The sequence below is a fragment of the Pleurodeles waltl genome, chromosome 1_1 (assembly GCF_031143425.1).
Source record: "Pleurodeles waltl isolate 20211129_DDA chromosome 1_1, aPleWal1.hap1.20221129, whole genome shotgun sequence".
Lineage (NCBI taxonomy): Eukaryota > Metazoa > Chordata > Amphibia > Caudata > Salamandridae > Pleurodeles > Pleurodeles waltl.
Window position 1 is genome coordinate 307269020 of NC_090436.1, and position 25192 is coordinate 307294211.

At 46.6% G+C, this 25192-nt stretch overlaps 1 protein-coding gene across 1 annotated transcript in view; it reads left to right on the forward strand.

The window, feature by feature from the left end:
- The window catches only part of IL31RA (interleukin 31 receptor A), a 1545596-nt gene that overhangs the window by 198292 nt on the left and 1322112 nt on the right, over positions 1-25192 (forward strand). The window contains exons 2-3 of the mRNA XM_069222232.1: positions 18007-18075; positions 23055-23123. Of these exons, the coding sequence (XP_069078333.1) occupies positions 18021-18075; positions 23055-23123 (124 nt within the window). The 5' untranslated portion in view covers positions 18007-18020. The remainder of the gene's footprint in view (positions 1-18006; positions 18076-23054; positions 23124-25192) is intronic.

The following is a 25192-nucleotide window of genomic DNA, read 5'->3' on the forward strand; positions in this document are numbered from 1 at the left end:
TACGCCGGTGCTGCCTGCTGTACGTCGTTTTTTTTAACGCACACCAGACGGCGACGGCGGCTAACGCCGGCTAACGTCATTCAATAAATACGGCGCCCGCATGGTGCTTCAGAATGACGTTAGCCGGCGCAAATTTTTTTTACGCAAAACTGCGTTAGCGCAGTTTTGCGTCAAAAAGTATAAATATGGGCCTTTATTTTTATGACAATGGTGGTCATTCTGACCCTGGCGGTCTTTGACCGCCAGGGCGGAGGACCGCGGGAGCACCGCCGACAGGCCGGCGGTGCTCCAATGGGGATTCCGACCGCGGCGGTAAAGCCGCGGTCGGACCGGCACCACTGGCGGGCTCCCGCCAGTGTACCGCCGCCCCATTGAATCCTCCACGGCGGCGCAGCTTGCTGCACCGCCGCGGGGATTCCGACCCCCCCTACCGCCATCCAGATCCCGGCGGTCGGACCGCCGGGATCCGGATGGCGGTAGGGGGGGTCGCGGGGCCCCTGGGGGCCCCTGCAGTGCCCATGCCACTGGCATGGGCATTGCAGGGGCCCCCGTAAGAGGGCCCCTACATGTATTTCACTGTCTGCTGTGCAGACAGTGAAATACGCGACGGGTGCAACTGCACCCGTCGCACAGCTTCCACTCCGCCGGCTCGATTCCGAGCCGGCTTCATCGTGGAAGCCTCTTTCCCGCTGGGCTGGCTGGCGGTCTGAAGGCGACCGCCCGCCAGCCCAGCGGGAAAGTCAGAATGACCGCCGCGGTCTTTCGACCGCGGAACGGTAATCTGACGGCGGGACTTTGGCGGGCGGCCTCCGCCGCCCGCCAAGGTCAGAATGAGGGCCAATATGCCAAAAGTATCTCAGTGAGTACCCTTAGTTAGAAGGTAAGTAATATACACAAGTTATATGTACACAAACCCAAAACAGGTAAGTAATAGTAAGAAAAGTAATGCAAACAGTGTAGAATTACAATAGGATGCAGTAGGTGAACATAGGTCTAGGGGCAACACAAACCATATACTCCAAAAGTGGAATGCGAATCACAAATGGACCCCAGACCTATGGGAGCTTGTAGAGGATCGCTGGGACTGTAAGAAAACAGTCAGGGTAACCAAGATACCCCACCCCAAGACACTGAAAAGTAGGAGTAAAGTACACCTACTACCCTAATATGACACAGTCGTGATAGGGGGATTCTGCAAGAACCACAAACACCAGCAAAGCACTGAAGACGGATTCCTGGACCTGAGGACCAAAAACATTGTCCATATGGCTGTAAGAGAGAACATGGTTGCTGTTTCCCTTGAATTGGAGCAGGGCAGGGATGCTGTCCTATGAGCTCCACACTAGGGCAGGGCTGCTGGCCTAAGTGTTGTGAGGCAGTGCAGGGTTGCTGCACTAAAGTTTCTCTGGGAGAGTTGGAGGGACGCTCCATGTTAAAATGGTGCACTTTTTCTCACCAATATTAGTTATCCCACAGAGAGGTACTTCCACCTCAGGGAGTACAGCTGTGCCAGCTGATGGTTCCTTTGGTACAGGTGCCACCCCAGGAGAGGTTTCTCCCACCACAGGAATGGTATCCTGAATGGCAGGGTGGGTAGGGGATACTTTGATGCCCTTTTTGCCTGTTGTTGGAGTAGGATCCTGAGTTTTCAGGCCTTTTTCTCTCCTTTGCTTTTTCATTTCAGCTGAAATGAGAGGAAGCAATTCCTCAAGGATACCCAGCATGGCTGCATGGTATGAAACTCTACCTCAGCCCAACCTGAGGCCTCTAGGTCATTACCTAAGAGGCAGTCTACAGGTAAGCTAGATGATAATACCACCTGCTTAGGGCCAGTAACTCCACCCCAACTAAACTGAATTATAGCTAAGGCAAAAAACTTAGTGGAGTTATGGACATCAATAATCTTGTACTGTTGTGCAATGATGTGTTGTTCGGGAGACACTAGGTTTTCAGTCACCAAAGTGATACTGGCACCTGTGTCCCTGTAGTCCTGAGCCTTAACACCATTTATGGAAACTGTCTGCCTGTACTTATCCATTGTAAGGGGACAAGCAGCCAGTGTGGCAAGGCCAATGCCACCAGGTGTGACAGAAACTGCCTTGGGACTGACTACCCCAGTTTCTATGATGGACCCATAAGTGAACCCAACTACACCCTTATTTTGACTGTTGCCACCACTATTACCACTACTGCTAGGGGCACTAGAGTTTGATGTATTAAAGGTAGGCTCAGGAGGTTTACCTGGACAGGACTTATCCCCTGGCCTTTATTTTTACACACAAAGCATGAAGGCATTTTAATGTGTGTGGGTTGTGAAGAAGAGGAATAATTTGATTTATCCCACCTCCTGAAGAGTGTTTAGGATTTGAAGAAGGATCTTTAGTTTTACCCTTATCCCCATGCTTATCCTGAGATTTCTCACCATCTTTCTTCTTGCCATCCTTGTCACCTCCTGTATGAACTTTTCTGTTCGCTCTTGTTCTGACCCATTTGTCTGCCTTCTTTCCCAATTCTTGGGGAGAGATCAGATCTGAGTCTATCAAGTACTGGTGTAACAAATCAGACACACAATTGTTAAGAATATGCTCTCTCAGAATAAGATTGTACAGGCTTTCATAGTCAGATACCTTACTGCCATGCAAGCACCCTTCCAAGGCCTTCCCGGGGCATCATGGAATTGTCCCCCCAATACCAGAATGGTATTGGGGGGACAATTCCATGATCTTAGACATGTTACATGGCCATGTTCGGCGTTACCATTGTGACGCTATACATAGGTAGTGACCTATGTATAGTGCACGCGTGTAATGGTGTCCCCGCACTCACAAACTCCGGGGAAATTGCCCTGAACGATGTGGGGGCACCTTGGCTAGTGCCAGGGTGCCGACACACTAAGTAACTTGGCACCCAACCTTCACCAAGTGAGGGTTAGACATATAGGTGACTTATAAGTTACTTATGTGCAGTGAAAAATGGCTGTGAAATAACGTGGATGTTAGTTCACTCAGGCTGATGTGGCAGGCCTGTGTAAGAATTGTCTGAGCTCCCTATGGGTGGCAAAAGAAATGCTGCAGCCCATAGTGATCTCCTGGAACCCCAATACCCTGGGTACCTCAGTACCATATACTAGGGAATTATATGGGTGTACCAGTATGCCAATGTGAATTGGTAAATTTAGTCACTACCTGTTAGTGACAAATTTGGAAAGCAGAGAGAGCATACCACTGAGGTTCTGGTTAGCAGAGCCTCAGTGAGACAGTTAGGCATCATATAGGGAACACATACAGGGCACATACTTATGAGCACTGAGTGACACATAGACTAAAACAACATATATACAGTGAAATATGAGGGTAACATGCCAGGCAAGATGGTACTTTCTTACACAACCCCCCCCCAAACGAAGGACAATAAGACTAGCCATGACCTGATGAGTCATCGTTGTCTAAGTGGAAATATCTGGAGAGTCCATCTGCATTGGAGTGGGTACTCCCAGGTCTATGTTCCACTGTATAGTCCATTCCTTGTAGAGATATGGACCACCTCAACAATTTAGGGTTTTCACCTTTCATTTGTTTTAGCCAAAGTAGAGGTTTGTGGTCTGTCTGAACAATAAAGTGAGTGCCAAACAGGTATGGCCTCAACTTTGTCAGTGCCCAGACCACAGCAAAGGCCTCCCTCTCAATGGCAGACCAATGCTTTTCTCTAGGGGTCAACCTTCTGCTGATAAAAGCAACTGGTTGATCCTAGCCCTGAGAACTGAGTTGTGATAAGACTGCCCCCACCCCTAATTCAGATGCATCAGTTTGAACAATTAATTTCTTGGAGTAACGTGAGCTTTTTAGGACAGGTGCAGAGCACATGGCCTGTTTGAGCTCCTCAAAAGCTTTCTGACAGCTAGCTGTCCACAATACCTTTTTAGGCATCTTCTTACTTGTGAGATCATTAAGAGGGGCTGCTATGGATCCATATGTTTTAATGAATCTCCTGTAATACCCAGTGAGGCCTAAGAAGGCTCTCACTTGGGTCTGTGTTGTAGGGGGGACCCAATCCATGATTGTCTGGATTTTCCCCTGCAGTGGTGCAATCTGTTCTCCACCAACCAGGTGTCCCAGATAAACCACCTTTCCCTGCCCTATCTGGTACTTTGAGGCCTTGCTAGTGAGGCCTGCCTTTTGCAGGGCCTCCAAAACTTTCCAAAGGTGGACCAGGTGCTCATCCCAGGTGGAGCTAAAGACAGCAATATCATCTAGATATGCTGCACTAAAAGCCTCAAAGCCTTACAGGACTGTGTTCACCAACCTCTGAAAAGGGGTAGGTGCATTTTTCAAACCAAAGGGCATCACTGTAAATTGGTAGTGCCCTCCTATAGTTGAAAATGCAGTTTTAGGTTTAGCATCTTCAGCCAATTTGATCTGCCAATACCCTGCAGTCAAATCAAAGGTGCTTAGATACTTGGCAGATGCCAGTGTATCTATGAGCTCATCTGCCATGGGCATAGGGTGAGCATCAGTTTTTGTTACCTGATTGAGACCTCTGTGGTCTACACAAAACCTCATCTCCCTTTTTCCATCTTTTGAGTGAGGCTTTGGTACAAGCACCACAGGACTCGCCCATGGGCTTTCAGAAGGTCCACAACCACCAAGATAAACCTATTACCTAAAGCAGTAGGAGGGTCAAGGGGGCTAACTATGTCAACCCCTTCCCTTTCAAAGGGGACCCCAACCACAGGTAGTGGAATAAGGGGAGCCTTTGGTGTGACACCAGTCTTGCCACTGGCTTGGCAGGTCACACAAGACTTGCAAAAATCTTTAGTGTCCTCTGACATCCTAGGCCAGTGAAACAGGGGGACAAGCCTTTCCCATGTTTTGATCTGGCCCAAATGCCCAGCCAAAGGAATGTCATGTGCAAGAGTTAGGAGGAACTCTCTGTACTGCAGGGGAATGACCAATCTCCTGGCTGCTCCAGGTTTTGGGTCCCTTGCCTCGGTGTACAAGAGGTTGTCCTCCCAGTAAACTGTATGTGAGTCACTGTCATCCCCATTTTGCTGTTCGACAGCTTGCTGTCTGAGACCCTCTAATGTGGGATAGGTTTGCTGTGCCACACTCAGCTCTTCCCTGGAAGGCCTCCCTCCACCCAAAAGCTCAGCAGTGTCTGCTGCCAGCTCATCTGGTGAAGGTTTTGCACAGGCAGGAAATTCTTCTTCCTCAGAAGGAGAATCATGTGTAGAGGGAGGGATAGTGGGTAGCGATTTATCCTTGCTACCCCTAGCTTTAGGGAGCACTTGGTCTATTGTTCCAGGATCCAAGTTACCCTCTCCTTGTTTCTTTTTGGCCTGAGCCCTTGTCAAAGCAAAAAAATGCCCAGGAATGCCCAGCATTGCTGCATGAGCCTCCAAATCCACTTCTGCCCAAGCTGATGTCTCTAAATGGTTCCCTATTAGTCAGTCTACAGGTAAATCTGAGGAAACCACAACTTTCTTTGGACCAGTAACCCTCCCCCAGTTGAGATTCACAACAGCCATGGGGTGGCTAAGAGTGCTGTTATGAGCGTCTGTCACTTGGTACTGCTGACCAAGTAGGTGTTGTTCAGGGTGCACCAGTTTCTCTATCACCATGGTAACACTGGCACCTGTGTCCCTGTAGGCCTGAACCTCAACACCATTTATTAGGGGAAGTTGCTTGTACTTATCCATATTAAGGGGACAAGCAACCAAGGTGGTCAAATCAATGGCACCTTCAGAGACTAACACAGCCTCTGTGATCTCCCTAACAAGACCAACCCCAACTAAATTACCAAAAGTGAGCCCGGCTACTCCCTTGGATTGGCTATTAGTAGGTTTGCTCCCACCACCACTGCTATTACTAGGGGCACTAGAATTTGCAGTAGGGGTTGTGGTAGTGGGAGGTTTGGTGTTTTTCTTTGGATAACTGGCATCAGTTGTCCAATGGCCTTTTACTTTATACAAATAACACCAAGGCTTTTTAGGTTGATTTGAAGTGGATTTGGACCTACCACCCCCACCAGAGGATTTTTGTGGGCCTGATGAAGACTCAGTTTTACTTTTGTCCCCACCCTTGTCAGAAGACTTACCATCCTTATTCTTGCCATCCTTGTCACCCCCTGTATGAACTTTTCTGTTCACTCTTGTTCTGACCCATTTGTCTGCCTTCTTTCCCAATTCTTGGGGAGAGGTCAGATCTGAGTCCACTAGATATTGGTGTAACAAGTCAGACACACAGTTATTCAGAATATGATCTCTCAGAATAAGATTATACAGGCTTTCATAGTCAGAAACTTTACTGCCATGTAACCACCCCTCCAAGGCCTTCACTGAACAGTCAACAAAGTCTATCCAGTCTTGTGAGGACTCTTTTCTGGTGTCTCTGAACTTAATCCTGTATTTTTCAGTGGCTAAGCCAAATCCATACAAGAGTGCATCCTTCAAAACGGCAAAATTGTTAGCATCACTTTCTCTAATAGTAAGGAGCCTATCCCTACCCTTTCCATTGAAAGATAGCCACAATATAGCAGCTCACTGCCTTTGAGGGACCCCCTGTACCATACAGGCCCTCTCAAGTGCAGCAAACCACTTGTTGATGTCATCTCCCTCCTTGTAAGGGGGAGCTATCTTGTGCAGATTCCTGGAATCATGCTCTCTCACAGGATTACTATCAGGAATACTGCTGCTGCCACCATGGGGTCCAAACCCCAATCTCTGTCTCCCCTTCTCCAGGTCTAGGGATTCCCTGTCTAGAACCAGTTGTTGCTGTTTACGCTTCAGCCTGGTCTCTTCCACTCTCAACTTTTTGAGTTCCCTTTCTAACATGTTGTCTTCTGGGTGGGTGGGTTGGGAATGCTTGGACACTGAGGACAAATTGGAAACAACAGAGGGAGATCTGACCCTAACAGATTGGACTCTAACAACCTGGCCTCCAGGAATAAAAACATCCCTACTGTGATGGGAGCTCCTATTACTACCAGCATTGCTCTGAGGTCTGCTGAGGGGCAGATTTGGAATAGAACCCTCCACACCTCCCTCAAGGGGTTCCCCTGAGTCAGAATGGGAGCTATCTACCAACTTCTCAGTTGAAGTGCCTGCTAGGGACTTATCATTCTCAATGAGCAAGTTAAATAGAAATTCTCTTGAAGGGTTCTTTCCTATCACTAAACCTCTATCAATGCAGAGACTCCTTAGGCTCTTGAAGTTTAAATTGACATAAGTTGTATTGACCATTTTAAGAGCAGTTCCTACATCAGACATGATAGAAGAAGGTTTAGAGACAGTGAGAAGAGAGAAAAAGTTTCAGGACTTTTTAAAGAACAGAAAAAAAACGTTTTCAAACTTTTTGGAAACGTTGTAGAAGTTTTGGAGTACTTTTCATCACTTAGTAGAAAGTGTAAGAGAAGAAAAGCAAAACATTTTGTTTAGGTGTACATACACTGAACTTGTTTTGTATATAATTCTCTTATGAAAAGTACACAATGACAAAGTGGTAAGTAGTTACAAGTACTTATTCCACCGCTGCACAACCAATGTAGGAGGCTGGCCTAGCTTGTAATGGGTACCAGAGGTACTTACACCTTGTGCCAGGTCCAGTTATCCCTTATTAGTGTAGAAGAGGTGTTTCTAGCAGCTTAGGCTGATAGAAGGTAGCTATGGCAAAGCAGCTTAGGCTGAACTAGGAGACATGTAAAGTTCCTACTATACCACTGGTGTCATATGCACAATATCATAAGAAAACACAATACACAGATATCATAAAAATAAACGTACTTTATTTTTATGACAATATGCCAAAAGTATCTCAGTGAGTACCCTCAGTATGAGGATGAGAAATATACACAAGATATGTACACAATACCAAAATTATGCAGTAATAGCAAAAGGAAGTAATGCAAGCAATGTAAAGTTACAGTAGATTGCAATAGGAGCACATAGGTATAGGGGCAACACAAACCATATCCTCCAAAAGTGGAATGCGAACCACGAATGGACCCCAAACCTATGTGAGCTTGTAGAGGGTCGCTGGGACTGTAAGAAAACAGTGAGAGTTAGAAAAATAGCCCACCCCAAGACCCTGAAAGGTAGGTGTAAAGTGCACCTACTACCCCCAGAGAGCACAGAAGTCGTGATAGGGGGATTCTGCAAGGAAAACCAACACCAGTAAAGCAACAACAGTGGATTTCCGGACCTGAGTACCTGTGAAACAAGGGGACCAAGTCCAAGAGTGTCGAGAGTGTCGAGAGTGGGCAGATGCCCCGGAAATGCCAGCTGAGGGTGCAAGGAAGCTGCCACCAGATGGAAGAAGCTTGGTGTTTTGTAAGACCGAAGAGGACTAGGAACTTCCCCTTTGGAGGATGGATGTCCAACGTAGTGAAGAAGCTTGCAGAGGTGTTCCCATGCAGAAAGACCGCAGACAAGCCTTGCTAGCTGCAAGGGTCATGGTTAAGGTTTTTGGATGCTGCTGTGGCCCAGGAGGGACCAGGATGTCGCCACTTGGATGAGGAGACAGAGGGGGCACCCAGCAAGTTAGGGAGCCCTCACAGAAGCAGGCAGCACCCACAGAAGTACCGGATCAGGCATTTAGAAGAGGAGTGAACCCGAGTCCACCCAAAGTCAGAAAAGGGAGTCCCACGACGCCGAAGGACAACTCAGAAGGTTGTGCACTGCAGGTTAGAGTGTCGGGGACCCAGGCTTGGCTGTGCATGAAGGAAATCCTGGAAGAGTGCACAGGAGCCGGAGCAGCTGCAAATCATGCAGTACCCAGCAATGCAGTCTAGCGTGGGGAGGCAAGGACTTACCTCCACCAAACTTGGACTGAAGAGTCACTGGACTGTGTGAGTTACTTGGACAGAGTTGCTGAGTTCCAGGGACCATGCTTGTTGTGCTGAGAGGGGACCCAGAGGACCAGTGATGTAGTCTTTTGTTGCCTGCGGTTGCAGGGGTAAGATTCCGTCGACCCACTGGAGATTTCTTCAGAGCTCCTGGTGCAAGAAGGAGGCAGGCTACCCCCAGAGCATGCACCACCAGGAAACAGACGAGAAAGCCGGCAGGATGAAGCAATACAAGGTTGCAGTAGTCGTCTTTGCTACTTTGTTACAGTTTGGCAGGCGTCCTGAGCAGTCAGCGGTCGATCCTTTGGCAGAAGGTGAAGAGGGAGATGCAGAGGAACTCTGGTGAGCTCTTGCATTCGGTATCTGAAGAATTCCCCAAAGCAGAGACCCTAAATAGCCAGAAAAGGAGGTTTGGCTACCTAGGAAGGAGGATAGGCTAGTAAGAAAGGTAAGAGCCTATCAGAAGGAGTCTCTGACGTCACCTGATGGCACTGGCCACTCAGAGCAGAGGTCTGGAGCACACTGGAGGAGCTCTGGGCACCTCTCCTGGGAGGTGCAGGTCAGGGGAGTGGTCACTCCCCTTTCCTTTGTCCAGTTTCGCACCAGAGCAGGGCTGGGGGATCCCTAAACCGGTGTAGACTGGCTTATGCAGAGATGGGCAGCATCTGTGCCCATCAAAGTGTTTCCAGAGGCTGGGGGAGGCTACTCCTCCCCAGCCATCACACCTATTTCCAAAGGGAGAGGGTGTCACACCCTCTCTCAGAGGAAATCCTTTGTTCTGCCTTCCTCGGCCAGGGCTGCCTGGGCCGCAGGAGTGCAGCAACCTGTCTGAGGGGCTGGCAGCAGCTGCAGTGGAGACCCCGGAAAGGCAGTTTGGCAGTACCCGGGTTGTGTGCTAGAGACCCGGGGAATCATGGAATTTTCTCCCCAATGCCAGAATGGCATTGGGGTGACAATTCCATGATCTTAGACATGTTACATGCCCATGTTCGGAGTTACCATTGTGACGCTATACTGTACATAGGTAGTGACCTATGTATAGTGCACGCGTGAAATGGTATCCCCGCACTCACAAAGTCCGGGGAATTTGCCCTGAACAATGTGGGGGCACCTTGGCTAGTGCCAGGGTGCCTACACACTAAGTAACTTTGCACCCAACCTTCACCAGGTGAAGGTTAGACATATAGGTGACTTATAAGTTACTTAAGTGCAGTGGTAAATGGCTGTGAAATAACGTGGACGTTATTTCACTCAGGCTGCACTGGCAGGCCTGTGTAAGAATTGTCAGATCTCCCTATGGGTGGCAAAAGAAATGCTGCAGCCCATAAGGATCTCCTGGAACCCCACTACCCTGGGTACCTCAGTACCATATACTAGGGAATTATATGGGTGTACCAGTATGCCAATGTGAATTGGTGAAATTGGTCCCTAGCTTGTTAGTGACAATTTGGAAAGCAGAGAGAGCATAACCACTGAGGTTCTGGTTAGCAGAACCTCAGTGAGACAGTTAGGCATCACACAGGAAACACATACATATAGGCCAAAAAAACTTATGAGCACTAGGATCCTGGCTAGCAGGGTCCCAGTGACACATAACAAACATACTGACAACATAGGGTCAGTTGAGGTACAGCTAAACAGGTAAGCATCTATCAGGGGAGGTCTCTGACTGGCCCCTCAGCTGCTCCCAGAGTTCCCTGCCAACTTGGAATCCAAGATGGCAAAACCCAGTGACACTCTATAGAGGAGCTCAGAGCACCACCTCTGGGGTGGTGATGGACAAGGGAGTAGTCACTTCCCTTTCCTTTGTCCAGTTTTGTGTCAGAGCAGTGATTTGGGGTCCCTGAACCTTTGTAGACTGGATTATGCAAGGATGGCACTAAATGCGGCCTTGAAAGCATTTCCAGTGGCTTGGGGAGGCTTCCCCTCCCAAGCCTGTAATACCTGTTTCCAAAGGGAGAGGGTGTAACACCCCTCTCCTAAAGGAAATCCTTTGTTCTACCTTCCTGGGCTTGAACTGCTCAAGCAACAGGAGGGCAGAAGGCTGTCTGAGAGGTGGCAGCAGCTGGGGCTGCCTGGAAAACCTCAGAAGGCTGGAATGGCAATACTGGGGGTCCTCTAAGGAGCTCCCAGAGTGTATGTAATCATACAACCAATGCTTTCAAAAGCCTTGGGATATGATTCCAACATGTTTGATAGCAAACATGCCTATGTTCGGAGTTACCATTATGTAACTGGACATAGGTAGTGACCTATATCCAGTACATGCATAAAATGCTGTCCCCGCACTCACGAAGTCCGGGAAAATGGTCCTGGAAGTCATGGGGGCACCTCTGCTTGTGCAGGGGCACCCTAACATACAGAACCTCAGGCTTGGAGGGCCTGCTACAGGGGTGACTTATAAGTGACCTGGTGCAGTGTAAAGGGAAGTGAAAGGCTGCATGCACCTTTTCACACAGGCTGCAATGGCAGTCCTGTAGAAGCCTTTGCATGTGCTCCCTGTGGGTCGCAAAAGATATGCTGCAGCCCATAGGGATCCCCTGGAACCCCAGTGCCCTGGGTACCTAGGTACCATATACTAGGGACTTAGAAGGGGCACCAGTATGCCAATTGTAGGTGAACTACTGGGTTACCAGTATGACATAGCCATAATGCAAGAGAGAGAGAGCATAACTACTGGGATCCTGATTAGCATGAAAGAGGCTACTTTCTTACAAGAAAGAGGCTACTTTCTTACAATAACATTATGCCACTGATTTTCTTTTTTCCACCTCACGCTGTCAAACAAAAGGATAGTCTCCAGTGTCTGAATCCTGTAACAGCACTATTGTTATACATTGATCATACCCAAGATATCCGGGTTGGTGATAAACATTTTGTGGCCTTTGTTGAAGTAAAGTAGGCAAAGCAGTGCAGAAGTGAACCATCTCCAGGTGGATTGTCCTCTGCATAAAAGTCTGCTCCTCACTGATCCCCTGAAGGCTTGTAGGCTTGTTCCACCAGGGCCAAGGCTGCACCCACTGTGTTAGCTCGCATTGTCCTTGTCCTGAATATCTGTCAGACAGCTATCTGGGCATTGGTGAACATACACCAAGCACTGCTGCCTGAACAGTCATGTCTGGTGCGATGCGCATTTCACCCGTTCGATCCTCCAGAACTTTACTGTAAACAGTCCACAGACCAACCATTGGGGAAATGTTGCTTTTGTTTTTACTTTACGGTAAAGATTCTGTGGTTAGATGTCCCTACCAGATGAACAAGTTATTTACATTCTTTTACATTTACATTCCTATCACGACTTCTGTGCTCTCTGGGGGTAGTAGGTGCACTTTACACCTACCTTTCAGGGTCTTGGGGTGGGCTATTTTTCTAACTCTCACTGTTTTCTTACAGTCCCAGCGACCCTCTACAAGCTCACATAGGTTTGGGGTACATTCGTGGTTCGCATTCCACTTTTGGAGTATATGGTTTGTGTTGCCCCTATACCTATGTGCTCCTATTGCAATCTATTGTAACTTTACACTGCTTGCATTACTTCCTTTTGCTATTACTGCATATTTTTGGTATTGTGTACATATATCTTGTGTATATTTGTCATCCTCATACTGAGGGTATTCACTGAGATACTTTTGACATATTGGGCCTGATTCTAACTTTGGAGGACGGTGTTAAACCGTCCCAAAAGTGGCGGATATACCACCTACCGTATTACGAGTCCATTATATCCTATGGAACTCGTAATACGGTAGGTGGTATATCCGCCACTTTTGGGACGGTTTAACACCGTCCTCCAAAGTTAGAATCAGGCCCATTCTCATAAAAATAAAGTACCTTTATTTTTAGTATATCTGTGTATTGTGTTTTCTTATGATATTGTGCATATGCCACCAGTGGTATAGTAGGAGCTTTGCATGTCTCCTAGTTCAGCCTAAGCTGCTCTGCTATAGCTACCTTCTATCAGCCTAAGCTGCTAGAAACACCTCTTCTACACTAATAAGGGATAACTGGACCTGGCACAAGGTGTAAGTACCTCTGGTACCCACTACAAGCCAGGCCAGCCTCCTACAGTCAGCTAAACAGGTAAGCATCTAACAGGGGAGGTCTCTGACTGGCCCCTCAGCTGCTCCCAGAGTTCCCTGCCAACTTGGAATCCAAGATGGCAAAACCTAGTGACACTCTATAGAGGAGCTCAGAGCACCACCTCTGGGGTGGTGATGGACAAGGGAGTAGTCACTTCCCTTTCCTTTGTCCAGTTTTGTGTCAGAGCAGTGATTTGGGGTCCCTGAACCTTTGTAGACTGGATTATGCAAGGATGGCACTAAATGCGGCCTTGAAAGCATTTCCAGTGGCTTGGGGAGGCTTCCCCTCCCAAGCCTGTAATACCTGTTTCCAAAGGGAGAGGGTGTAACACCCCTCTCCTAAAGGAAATCCTTTGTTCTACCTTCCTGGGCTTGAACTGCTCAAGCAACAGGAGGGCAGAAGGCTGTCTGAGAGGTGGCAGCAGCTGGGGCTGCCTGGAAAACCTCAGAAGGCTGGAATGGCAATACTGGGGGTCCTCTAAGGAGCTCCCAGAGTGTATGTAATCATACAACCAAAGCTTTCAAAAGCCTTGGGATATGATTCCAACATGTTTGATAGCAAACATGCCTATGTTCGGAGTTACCATTATGTAGCTGGACATAGGTAGTGACCTATATCCAGTACATGCATAAAATGCCGTCCCCGCACTCACGAAGTCTGGGAAAATGGTCCTGGAAGTCGTGGGGGCACCTCTGCTTGTGCAGGGGCACCCTAACATACAGAACCTCAGGCTTGGAGGGCCTGCTACAGGGGTGACTTATAAGTGACCTGGTGCAGTGTAAAGGGAAGTGAAAGGCTGCATGCACCTTTTCACACAGGCTGCAATGGCAGTCCTGTAGAAGCCTTTGCATGTGCTCCCTGTGGGTCGCAAAAGATATGCTGCAGCCCATAGGGATCCCCTGGAACCCCAGTGCCCTGGGTACCTAGGTACCATATACTAGGGACTTAGAAGGGGCATCAGTATGCCAATTGTAGGTGAACTACTGGGTTACCAGTATGACATAGCCATAATGCAAGAGAGAGAGAGCATAACTACTGGGATCCTGATTAGCATGAAAGAGGCTAATTTCTTACAAGAAAGAGGCTACTTTCTTACAATAACATTATGCCACTGATTTTCTTTTTTCCACCTCACGCTGTCAAACAAAAGGATAGTCTCCAGTGTCTGAATCCTGTTGTTATACATTGATCATACCCAAGATATCCGGGTTGGTGATAAACATTTTGTGGCCTTTGTTGAAGTAAAGTAGGCAAAGCAGTGCAGAAGTGAACCATCTCCAGGTGGATTGTCCTCTGCATAAAAGTCTGCTCCTCACTGATCCCCTGAAGGCTTGTAGGCTTGTTCCACCAGGGCCAAGGCTGCACCCACTGTGTTAGCTCGCATTGTCCTTGTCCTGAATATCTGTCAGACAGCTGTCTGGGCATTGGTGAACATACACCAAGCACTGCTGCCTGAACAGTCATGTCTGGTGCGATGCGCATTTCACCCGTTCGATCCTCCAGAACTTTACTATAAACAGTCCACAGACCAACCATTGGGGAAATTTTGCTTTTGTTTTTACTTTACGGTAAAGATTCTGTGGTTAGATGTCTCTACCAGATGAACAAGTTATTTACATTCTTTGATGCAATATTGGGTACAGACTCTCTCTAGCCGCAGATTCCTTACCAACCTTCCCGCTCTGGGGTCTGTCAACTCCATCTAAAGAGGACCCTGAGGACCTCACTTTGGCACACTGGTTCACTCAACCTCAGTAGGGCTCTGTGCTTCTGGCGTGGAAAAATAATCACAAAACTAAGATCAATGCACATAGAATGGCACCTATATAGGCACTGCACACGTCACTTCTGGCATTGATAACGCCAATTATACCACACAGAGCTAAACTATGCCTCCAACCAGTGCGCAAGGGGACTGCTCAGAAACATTTGCAAATCCAGTCTGGTACCCGGGGATAATAGGGCTAATTGAAGGTAAGGAATCTGTGGCTATATAGTGTCAACCAGATAAGGCGTTACCGAAGGTAAGTAACTTGTTCTTCAGGTCGTCAGATAAGGTAAGGGCCGGACTCAAGGAAGAAGTTCCCAGAATGTTGTCCCTGGGAGTGATTGAGCCCTCTAGTAGTCCCTGGGCCAGACCAGTGGTGCTAGTGCCCAAGGCCAACCTGAAAGGGATGACACCAGAACTCAGGATCTGTGTGGAACACAGTGGACTAAAGGCTATCATCAAGACTGAGACACACCCCATTCCCAGATTTGATGAGCTCATCGACCAATTAGGGGCTGCTAAGTATCACAGTATTTTTTTTTTTACATCTGGATACTTGCAGATTAACCTGATGGAGGGAGCCAGGAAGAAGCCACCATTCTCCATTCCTGCGGGTCACTACCAAACCAAGTTATGCCCTTTGTACTAAAGAATGCCCGTGCCACCTTCCAGATGCTCGTAAACAGAGCTCTGTCTGAGGTGAGACCTTTAATGCAGCATACCTTGATGTTATTGATGTCTCTAAATCCACCTGGCAAGAACATCTGACTTCTGTCCCAAAACTGCTTCAGCAGGTTTGTCAAGGGGCATGGCGCCATTGTACCCAAATGATAGAATTGACTTGAAAGAAGCAGTCAAAGTTAATTTAGACTGAGGAGAGTTGGTAGGCCTGGACACCCTGAAGAACTTAATACTCAAGGCACCTGATTTCAGCAAGGAGTGTATGGTCCAAAAAGGTGCCTCAAAACATGCGTTTGGGTCAGTGTTATCACAGTTAAATGATGAGGGTCAGATCACCAGTTAAATAAGATGACCCTACTAGTTGGAGACTCACTTCAGGGTTCAAACTGACCTTGAGAATTTCAGATGGCTCATGCAGATGAGGGGGAAAACCCCAAGCTGCTGAAATGGTCAATCTCGCTAAAGGGTATGGACTTTACAGTGAAGCACAGACCCAGTATTGACTTTGGCAGTGCAGGTGGCCATTCCAAGTTCTTCCACTTAGATCATGAGAACGACAAAGAGAATAGATGAGTTGCTCATCACTTTTCATCTGGAGGGAGGGCATGATCACTCCCTTTTTTTTTAGTTTGAGCATGGCAGCGCACAAGCACTTCCTTTTGACCTGTTGTAATCTATTCTGTGGGCTTTAACCCCTCCCACCTCATACAGTGATCTTTACAGGCCTCACTTACAAAACGTTAAGAAAAGCATGATGTGATATTTTTTCTAGAAAACTTTAGGGACAAAGACTCTTGTCAAAGGCTTAACATACCGAATGAAGATAAATATGTAAATTGAACTTGGAACAATTGATTTCCCTAAATGGCTGGCAGGGGCGGCTCCTCCATTAGGGTGGAGGAGTGTCGCCCCCGCCAGCAGCAGAAGTTGCAAACCTTTTACCACAAAGGGATAATAAACCATGGCCCGTATTTATACTCCGTTTGCGCCGAATTAGCGTTGTTTTTTTCGACGCAAATTCGGCGCAAAACTAACGCCATATTTATACTTTGGCGTTAGACGCGTCTAGCGCCAAAGTATGGGCAAATAGCGTCATTTTTTTGCGTGAACGCCTTCCTTGCGTTAATGAGATGCAAGGAAGGCGTTCCCGTCTAAAAAAATGACGGCGACGCAAATGCGTCGTATTTATACTCCCGGGCAAAAATCACGCCCGGGAGTTGGCGGGTCAAAAAACCCCGCATTTGCGCCACTATTTAACGCCTGGGTCAGGGTAGGCGTTAAGGGGCCTGTGGGCTCAAAATGAGCCCACAGGTGCCCACCCCTGCCCCCAGGGACCCCCCCTGCCACCCCTGCCCACCCCAGGAGGACACCCAAGGATGGAGGGACCCACCCCAGGGACATTCAGGTAAGTTCAGGTAAGTATTATTTTTTATATTTTTAATTTTTTTTGGTGGCATGGGGGGCCTTCTTTGTGCCCCCCTACATGCCACTATGCCCAATGACCATGCCCAGGGGACATAAGTCCCCTGGGCATGGCCATTGGGCAAGGGGGCATGACTCCTGTCTTTACTAAGACAGGAGTCATTTAAATGGCGTCTGGGCGTTGAAAAAAATGGCGCAAATCGGGTTGAGGCGATTTTTTTGCCTCAACCTGACTTGCCCCATTTTAAGACGCCCTAACGCCATTTTCCCCCTACGCCGGCGCTGCCTGGTCTACGTGGTTTTTTTCCACGCACACCAGGCAGCGCCGGTCTGCTAGCGCCGGCTAACGCCATTCCATAAATACGGCGCCCGAATGGCGCATCCAAATGGCGTTAGACGGCGCAAATTTTTTGGACGCAAAACTGCGATAGCGCAGTTTTGCGTCAAAAAGTATAAATATGGGCCCATGTTTATTATCCCTTTGTGCTAAAAGGGGCGGGCCATAGGGGTGATGAATTGAGGGGAGTGCACTGTGCAATCCCCTCAGAGCATGTGTGTTTGGCCGACCCTCTTGGACTGGCCAACACAGTTGCCGGGCTGGAGAGAGCCTGCACAGGCTCCCTGTCTGCCTGGGAAAAGCCAGGCTGGGCACTCCCAGCCAATCCAGCCGCTGCTTTGAGCATCGTCAGGACTGGCCGCAGGGCAGGCTGGGAGTCTGTGCTTGTCTGCAGCAAAGACGAGGGAGTGGCCGGCAACGGAGGAGGTAAGTTTTTATTTATTTACTTTTTATTAAATGTTAACCCCCCCATGCGATACACCCACCCAGCACCTTCACAGTTAAGAGAGCCGCAACTGTAAACGGGTAATCATAATTAGTAGTAATGGTAATCATATCAGTGATCACTCTCTACACAGCCTCTTTTTTTCAAAGTTTATATGCTCCGAACATTTAAATGTACATCTTTTAGTATTGCTTTTTAGTGTTCATAATATTTTCCTGGTTTATTCCTACTTACCTTTTTTTTGCACAGCGAATGTCAAACAGCAATATAAAATGCAATTGATGCATTTTTTCCTTCTTTATCCCTCTTGCACACTACATTGGTTCTGAACATGTAGTAATAATTATATTGGCACTCGGATGTAAAAAATAAATTGATGTGAATGATAACGTGAAGTGAACATTAAAAAAATTCCATAACATTTGTCTTTTGCAGTGAGGAAAAGGGAAATGCTGAACGCTGCAGTTTGTATCCTGGCTGTTCTATGTAGAAGCTGTTTAGCAGGTATGAAAGTATTATTGGTTTAATATTGACCATGGTTTATGCCCTTCTGACACACAGATGTGTGCAAATGAGATAGCAGCTATCAGACTAACATGAAAGTAAAGAACGTCTAAGACATCCCTGCAGATCTTCAAACTTTTACCCTACAGGTTTCATATAGTTGTCTTTTGCAGATTCATTTATGTCTAGTGCAATCTTCCCAGTTTTAATGCTGTTTTTTTAAATAAGAGTTATTTCCCTAAAAATTAGTTTTTGGGGATTAGATTTGTGCTAATAAATTGTATTTCCTGCTGTCTGATCACAAACACAAAGTTAGCATCATGAGGCAGGTTGTGCTGTACGTCTTGCTCTTAATCCATAGTGGAGTAATCGCCAAAATTCCTCACCTGAGGGACATGGCTGCATATTTTTAGCCATGTTCCTCGATAACCAAACATACTTGAGTGGATTTTCCGCTAGTCAACAGTGTCTTCGAGGAAGCAAAGTGAAATATGTAAAAACACATTTTCCCTCTATTTTGATTTTGTATAAGTCATACAGACATTTCCCATGCAGAAGGTTCCTCCCATACACACCATGATATTTACAGGTGTACCTTTTTCTTTTTTGTCCGTTCGGAGACACTTTGGCGCATATTTATACTCGGTTTGCGCAGAATTAGCTTCATTCTAGCACCAAAGTTATGGAATAATGCCATTTAGTGGACGTGAACACCTACCTTGCGTCAATGAGATGCAAGGTAGGCGTCCCTGTCCAGAAAAGGACAATATGGCCTTTGCGTCATATTTATCCCCGTGCTAAAATCCAGCACGTGGGGCCTTAAATAATGACGCTAAGCTTGCTTAGCGCCATTATTTAACACCTGGGAATGGGCAGGCGTAAGGGAACCTGCAGGCATATTTCCATGGTCAGAGACCATGGAAATTGCCCACAGGTGCCCTTCCCTGGCCCCTGGGACATCCCCATCCACACCAGGAGGACACCTAAGGATGGGGGACCCATCCCAGGTAAGTCCCGGTAAGTATATATTTTGTTTATCAAACACCGCTCTGGGGCCCTGACTTGGGGACCCCTGCATGGCGCTGGCCCCAATGGCCATGCACAGGGGACGTTTGCCCCCTGGGCATGGCCATTGGGGTGGTGGGCATGGCTCCAGCCTTTACTAAGACAGGAGCCATGTCCATAGGGGTTGTGTGCCCGAAAATGGAGCAACACTGCTTAGAGGCAATTTTTCGGCGTTTGAACAGTGTAGCGTCATAATTCGGCGCACAAGCCCCGGTTTCCCTTACACCTTCCCAGCCCTGTTAGCGTCCTTTCCAAGGATGCTGACACGGCATTAGCGCCGGCTAGCGCCATTACATAAATATGGCGCCTGGATGGCGTCTTGGAATGGCGTTAGCTGGCGCTATGCTTTTTCACGCAAAACTGCACTAACGCAGTATTGCGTAAAAAAGTATAAATCTGCCCTTTTATCCTGCTCATGGCAGGAGTAACTGTAGTGTGGGAAAAATAATGCAAGTATGTTCACAATACTCACAAAAAACAATAGCTGGTGTCTGTACACAATCATTTGCTGTGTTACCTGTTTCCCTCCTCTGGCCTCTGAAACACAAAAGTGCCACCTCTGTAGAAATCCATCGTAACTGACAGGAAACAAAAGACGTGGATATTCTAATGTGGTAAGACCCGACACACTGGTAGAAATGTCCGCTAGCTCTATTGTGTAAATTTCCTCTCAAACATCAACCTTTGCACACTTAACTTATAATTGTCAAGAAAGTCTTCCAGAATCAGGGCTTCAGTTAGATGTTGCACCACTTAGACTACCTATGTGTGTATTATACATGTTAACGAAACAATATGTTACAAAGTCCTTCAGGTCAGCTTCTGGTAAAAGGCTTGAAGCTTGCTTACTTAATCCAGGAGTTTGAGTTGGGATGCGTCATATACATGACTCAGCTAGCGTCATGCAAATTGCACAAGCACTTAAGGAATGCTCATTTGTAAGGGAAAGGAATGTTAACCTGGGTGGGAGAGAGAGCAGTCTCTGTCATGAAGTGAGCTGTGGTGAAGCTCCCACAGAATCAACTAAAAACCACAAAAAAGTAAAAGCAACTTTCTGTAACGAATACTTGGCTTGTTCTTAGTTGCATTTACCTAAGCGACTGGCTACCCTCAGAGAAAATGCAGACGGGATACAAAAAGCAATAACAAAACAAAGGTAAAATAAAAAAATTGACACAAAATTTCTGTTTCTACAATTCTCAGTTAGCATAGAAATGTAATTATTTCACGATCTTTATACAATGATGAATTCTTCGCTGAAATATTGTAATGTTTTTAGTGGTTGAAATGCGCTGTTTCTGAAACGTTGTTATATTTCATGCTTGTGGTAGTTTTGTGTTCTACTCACTCTGTTTTTACTATTGCAGGAGTATTTCCACTTATTCTTTGCCATATGACCAATTGATACAATATATTCTATATTGCATGTAGCATATTGTTTTAGTCATATTTTCTCACCAACTGTAGACTGGTAAATATATTCTTCTGTACACCCCAAACGTAGGTATTTGACCTTTTTCGTAGGCCTCCATATAGTTTGTTGTTCTTTAAGGTAATATTTTTCAGCTAACATTAATCTCTGTGATATTCTTACTCTTTATCTGTGCTAATATTTGGATCGTTCCCGAATATATTTTGTAGTAATTTGTCTGACGATACTAATTTACAATTTCATAATGTATGTTATTTTTTTCTACTTTTGAGAAGTAATACATAGAAACACAAATTTGCAAATCCAATAGTTCTGGCCTTGGCCCTCTTACAATTTGTTTTATAAATAACACAGTTAAAACACATGCAGATTTTCAGGATGTCAAATTAATAGAAAGTAAACTCCTGTTTTGTAAACATAACATGCATATGTTTGCACAAGAAAGTATGTAAAAATGACACATAATAAACATAAAAAAATAATTAGAAAATGTGTGAGTATGTATAGACGTGTATATATTACATACATAGTGCAGTCGCCCCTCTGTATAGTTAGAGCCAGGTTTTAATAAGAAATATATTTTTATTTTGCCAATAACTTTGCTGCTGTTTGATGAATCCTCAACGAGCTTCCAAAAAAGGTTGCTCCTCTTTCCTGGAAAACTTTGGGGCGATCTGTCAAGCACGGGCTGAGAAAAATGTATTTGTGGGGGGGGCCTCAAACTGTATTTTCGCCATGCAGTTTTCTATTGGAATTTGAACAGCACTAAAGCCTAAATAGCTGAACAGACTGACACCAAATTTGGGCCCGTATTTATACTCCGTTTGCGCCGAATTAGCGTTGTTTTTTTCGACGCAAATTCGGCGCAAAACTAACGCCATATTTATACTTTGGCGTTAGACGCGTCTAGCGCCAAAGTATGGGCAAAGAGCGTCATTTTTTAGCGTGAACGCCTTCCTTGCGTTAATGAGATGCAAGGAAGGCGTTCCCGTCTAAAAAAATGACGGCGACGCAAATGCGTCGTATTTATACTCCCGGGCAAAAATCACGCCCGGGAGTTGGCGGGTCAAAAACCCCCGCATTTGCGCCACTATTTAACGCCTGGGTCAGGGTAGGCGTTAAGGGGCCTGTGGGCTCAAAATGAGCCCACAGGTGCCCTCCCCTGCCCCCAGGGACCCCCCCTGCCACCCCTGCCCACCCCAGGAGGACACCCAAGGATGGAGGGACCCACCCCAGGGACATTCAGGTAAGTTCAGGTAAGTATTATTTTTTATATTTTTAATTTTTTTTGGTGGCATAGGGGGGCCTTCTTTGTGCCCCCCTACATGCCACTATGCCCAATGACCATGCCCAGGGGACATAAGTCCCCTGGGCATGGCCATTGGGCAAGGGGGCATGACTCCTGTCTTTACTAAGACAGGAGTCATTTAAATGGCGTCTGGGCGTTGAAAAAAATGGCGCAAATCGGGTTGAGGCGATTTTTTTGCCTCAACCTGACTTGCCCCATTTTAAGACGCCCTAACGCCATTTTCCCCCTACGCCGGCGCTGCCTGGTCTACGTGGTTTTTTTCCACGCACACCAGGCAGCGCCGGTCTGCTAGCGCCGGCTAACGCCATTCCATAAATACGGCGCCTCGAATGGCGCATCCAAATGGCGTTAGACGGCGCACATTTTTTTGACGCAAAACTGCGATAGCGCAGTTTTGCGTCAAAAAGTATAAATATGGGCCCATGTTTATTATCCCTTTGTGCTAAAAGGGGCGGGCCATAGGGGTGATGAATTGAGGGGAGTGCACTGTGCAATCCCCTCAGAGCATGTGTGTTTGGCCGACCCTCTTGGACTGGCCAACACAGTTGCCGGGCTGGAGAGAGCCTGCACAGGCTCCCTGTCTGCCTGGGAAAAGCCAGGCTGGGCACTCCCAGCCAATCCAGCCGCTGCTTTGAGCATCGTCAGGACTGGCCGCAGGGCAGGCTGGGAGCCTGTGCTTGTCTGCAGCAAAGACGAGGGAGTGGCCGGCAACGGAGGAGGTAAGTTTTTATTTATTTACTTTTTATTAAATGTTAACCCCCCCATGCGATACACCCACCCAGCCCCTTCACAGTTAAGAGAGCCGCAACTGTAAACGGGTAATCATAATTAGTAGTAATGGTAATCATATCAGTGATCACTCTCTACACAGCCTCTTTTTTTCAAAGTTTATATGCTCCGAACATTTAAATGTACATCTTTTAGTATTGCTTTTTAGTGTTCATAATATTTTCCTGGTTTATTCCTACTTACCTTTTTTTTGCACAGCGAATGTCAAACAGCAATATAAAATGCAATTGATGCATTTTTTCCTTCTTTATCCCTCTTGCACACTACATTGGTTCTGAACATGTAGTAATAATTATATTGGCACTCGGATGTAAAAAATAAATTGATGTGAATGATAACGTGAAGTGAACATTAAAAAAATTCCATAACATTTGTCTTTTGCAGTGAGGAAAAGGGAAATGCTGAACGCTGCAGTTTGTATCCTGGCTGTTCTATGTAGAAGCTGTTTAGCAGGTATGAAAGTATTATTGGTTTAATATTGACCATGGTTTATGCCCTTCTGACACACAGATGTGTGCAAATGAGATAGCAGCTATCAGACTAACATGAAAGTAAAGAACGTCTAAGACATCCCTGCAGATCTTCAAACTTTTACCCTACAGGTTTCATATAGTTGTCTTTTGCAGATTCATTTATGTCTAGTGCAATCTTCCCAGTTTTAATGCTGTTTTTTTAAATAAGAGTTATTTCCCTAAAAATTAGTTTTTGGGGATTAGATTTGTGCTAATAAATTGTATTTCCTGCTGTCTGATCACAAACACAAAGTTAGCATCATGAGGCAGGTTGTGCTGTACGTCTTGCTCTTAATCCATAGTGGAGTAATCGCCAAAATTCCTCACCTGAGGGACATGGCTGCATATTTTTAGCCATGTTCCTCGATAACCAAACATACTTGAGTGGATTTTCCGCTAGTCAACAGTGTCTTCGAGGAAGCAAAGTGAAATATGTAAAAACACATTTTCCCTCTATTTTGATTTTGTATAAGTCATACAGACATTTCCCATGCAGAAGGTTCCTCCCATACACACCATGATATTTACAGGTGTACCTTTTTCTTTTTTGTCCGTTCGGAGACACTTTGGCGCATATTTATACTCGGTTTGCGCAGAATTAGCTTCATTCTAGCACCAAAGTTATGGAATAATGCCATTTAGTGGACGTGAACACCTACCTTGCGTCAATGAGATGCAAGGTAGGCGTCCCTGTCCAGAAAAGGACAATATGGCCTTTGCGTCATATTTATCCCCGTGCTAAAATCCAGCACGTGGGGCCTTAAATAATGACGCTAAGCTTGCTTAGCGCCATTATTTAACACCTGGGAATGGGCAGGCGTAAGGGAACCTGCAGGCATATTTCCATGGTCAGAGACCATGGAAATTGCCCACAGGTGCCCTTCCCTGGCCCCTGGGACATCCCCATCCACACCAGGAGGACACCTAAGGATGGGGGACCCATCCCAGGTAAGTCCCGGTAAGTATATATTTTGTTTATCAAACACCGCTCTGGGGCCCTGACTTGGGGACCCCTGCATGGCGCTGGCCCCAATGGCCATGCACAGGGGACGTTTGCCCCCTGGGCATGGCCATTGGGGTGGTGGGCATGGCTCCAGCCTTTACTAAGACAGGAGCCATGTCCATAGGGGTTGTGTGCCCGAAAATGGAGCAACACTGCTTAGAGGCAATTTTTCGGCGTTTGAACAGTGTAGCGTCATAATTCGGCGCACAAGCCCCGGTTTCCCTTACACCTTCCCAGCCCTGTTAGCGTCCTTTCCAAGGATGCTGACACGGCATTAGCGCCGGCTAGCGCCATTACATAAATATGGCGCCTGGATGGCGTCTTGGAATGGCGTTAGCTGGCGCTATGCTTTTTCACGCAAAACTGCACTAACGCAGTATTGCGTAAAAAAGTATAAATCTGCCCTTTTATCCTGCTCATGGCAGGAGTAACTGTAGTGTGGGAAAAATAATGCAAGTATGTTCACAATACTCACAAAAAACAATAGCTGGTGTCTGTACACAATCATTTGCTGTGTTACCTGTTTCCCTCCTCTGGCCTCTGAAACACAAAAGTGCCACCTCTGTAGAAATCCATCGTAACTGACAGGAAACAAAAGACGTGGATATTCTAATGTGGTAAGACCCGACACACTGGTAGAAATGTCCGCTAGCTCTATTGTGTAAATTTCCTCTCAAACATCAACCTTTGCACACTTAACTTATAATTGTCAAGAAAGTCTTCCAGAATCAGGGCTTCAGTTAGATGTTGCACCACTTAGACTACCTATGTGTGTATTATACATGTTAACGAAACAATATGTTACAAAGTCCTTCAGGTCAGCTTCTGGTAAAAGGCTTGAAGCTTGCTTACTTAATCCAGGAGTTTGAGTTGGGATGCGTCATATACATGACTCAGCTAGCGTCATGCAAATTGCACAAGCACTTAAGGAATGCTCATTTGTAAGGGAAAGGAATGTTAACCTGGGTGGGAGAGAGAGCAGTCTCTGTCATGAAGTGAGCTGTGGT